Genomic DNA, 2,206 nt, shown 5'->3' on the forward strand with positions numbered 1-2,206 from the left:
TCAAGACTCGGTTTCTTCAGATTTAGTCTCACTCGACTCACCGAGTGTAAACCGAATGAACCTCCTAACCTTAATGTTCTCACCAATAGCCGCAACAGTCTGCTTCACAAAATCTTTCACAAGAACCGAATCATCTTTCAGAAACGGTTGTTCAAGAAGTACAAGTTCCCCGAGCCTCTTTGCAACCCGCCCGTCCACAATCTTTCCCCTTATACCCTCGGGTTTCGCCAAAATATCTTCTCGTTGCATCTCGATATCTTTCTCTTTACTTACAATGCTCTCGGGAATATATTCAATCGAAACGTACTCCACTTTTGGACATGCAACGACTTGCATGGCTAAATCGTCAACTAATTCTTTGAACTTTTCACTTCTACCCACAAAGTCGGTTTCACAGTTGACTTCAATAAGGACACCGATACGAGAATCGTGAATGTAGGACCCGATTCTACCTTCGGCTGCTAAGCGACTTGATTTCTTGTCGGCGGTTGAAAGACCTTTCTTTCGTAGATACTCTTGTGCCTTCACCGAATCTCCCCCGGTTTTAGAAAGAGCCTTTTTGCAGTCCATCATAATACCTGCACCAGTTTCTTCGGGTAGTTGCTTTACCAACGCTGCTGAAATTGCTACTTTCGATGTCCTAATTAAAGGAAATAAACGGGCATCAATTTATGTTCCCAAAAAAAAAAAAAAAAAGGGAAAATATCCAACAGAGGACCAAACCAAGAACCAAATTTTATACATAAAGCCTCCTAAATCATTCATAAAAAAGATTAAAAAAAAAAAAAAAAAAAAAAACTGTACTAAAAATCAAATATTTTTTTTATTCATATCATAACATTTGAAGTACTAATATTGTTTTCGTTTGTTATTTTGGACTCTAATGTATCCAAAAGTACCTGTATTGACCCGTGCCCATTTTGACCTTTTGTGCGACCAGGGCATATTGACCCAAACCAGGTTTCTATAAAAAAGGTTGACATACTCATTAGCGGTGTCAGAAATTTAGGTCGCTTCAGGCTGTGGCTCGGTTGTTGGTGAGTATAAACAAATGGCCGATAGCGATAGCGATAGCGATATGCATAGCTATTCCGATAGTGATAGCGATTTCGATAGCGAAGTCGTCCTTAAATCGTTCGGTCCAGACAACCATGAAAAGTTATAGGTACGTTCCTTCAATTCAATTCGTTCTAAACATCAAATCGATTCCACAAAATGTAAATTTTTATGTTTCTTCATTTATTTTATATCCTCGATGTACCAAAAAGATTTCGGTTTATTTGAATGAATTAAAATCGCAATTTATTGAAGGAGGTTTAATTTATTATTTTTGTATGAACGAATTGATTGATTGTAGTATAAATGAAGAAACGTTGGATGGAGCAAGAATTGCAGCAATTGGTGATGATTCTAAAATCCCTATTTTTGAATTTTTTTTTTTAATTACAATTTTGCATTCAGTCGGTTTTGTATCCACCATCACTTATTTTTCTCTCTTATTTGCAGACGGAGACGAGAAAGAACTCATTATTAGGCGTGGCCAGCACCTTATTGAGAAGTTTTATGCAGCGATGGGTGTTGATTATAAAAACCCTAAAATTGGTGAATTATTACTCCACTATTATTAATTGTTATTGTTATTATTATTATTAATATTAATATTAATTAATTGCTAATCATATTTAGTAATACAAAGATGCTATAAGAAAACTTGTTACTGAAGTTTAACTTTTGTGTACGTTCTAAGTTTGTAACAATAGGGAAATCACATCACAATGAATTTTTTTTTATTTAAAAAACTTAAATATGCAAAACCAATACGGCCCAATTTCTGATACTGTGCTCCGATGAAGAAGCATCATCATCATCATCATCAGCTTGTATGAAAACTGTTTCATATTTACTGCGAATCAAACAATTATAATCACTTGACTGGACTGATCGCACTGATTGGTCGATTAAAATCCCTATTCTTGAATTCATCACTTACAAATTTGCATTCAGTCGTTTTGTATCAATCAAATCCACCATCACTTACTTTTCTCTCTTATTTGCAGACGCAGCCCGGTACCTTGAGGAGAAGATGATTGAGCAAGATAAGGAGTATGTAGCGCGCTTGATGAGTACACCGTTTAGGGACGAGAAGTAAACCAGTTGCTTCTGGTATGTTACTTATCATCATGATGAGCAAGTGCCATGGATGTGT

At 36.0% G+C, this 2,206-nt stretch overlaps 1 protein-coding gene across 1 annotated transcript; it reads right to left on the bottom strand.

Moving 5' to 3' along the window:
* On the bottom strand, positions 1 to 989 carry LOC139843152 (uncharacterized). Its single transcript, XM_071833222.1, has 3 exons — positions 900 to 989; positions 724 to 752; positions 1 to 640 (listed from the first exon to the last, which is right to left on the bottom strand). The coding sequence occupies exons 1-3, from the start codon at positions 987 to 989 to the stop codon at positions 1 to 3; spliced, it is 759 nt and encodes a 252-aa protein (XP_071689323.1).
* Positions 990 to 2,206: the final 1,217 nt, after the last annotated feature.

The sequence above is a fragment of the Rutidosis leptorrhynchoides genome, chromosome 4 (assembly GCF_046630445.1).
Source record: "Rutidosis leptorrhynchoides isolate AG116_Rl617_1_P2 chromosome 4, CSIRO_AGI_Rlap_v1, whole genome shotgun sequence".
In the NCBI taxonomy this organism is placed as follows: domain Eukaryota; kingdom Viridiplantae; phylum Streptophyta; class Magnoliopsida; order Asterales; family Asteraceae; genus Rutidosis; species Rutidosis leptorrhynchoides.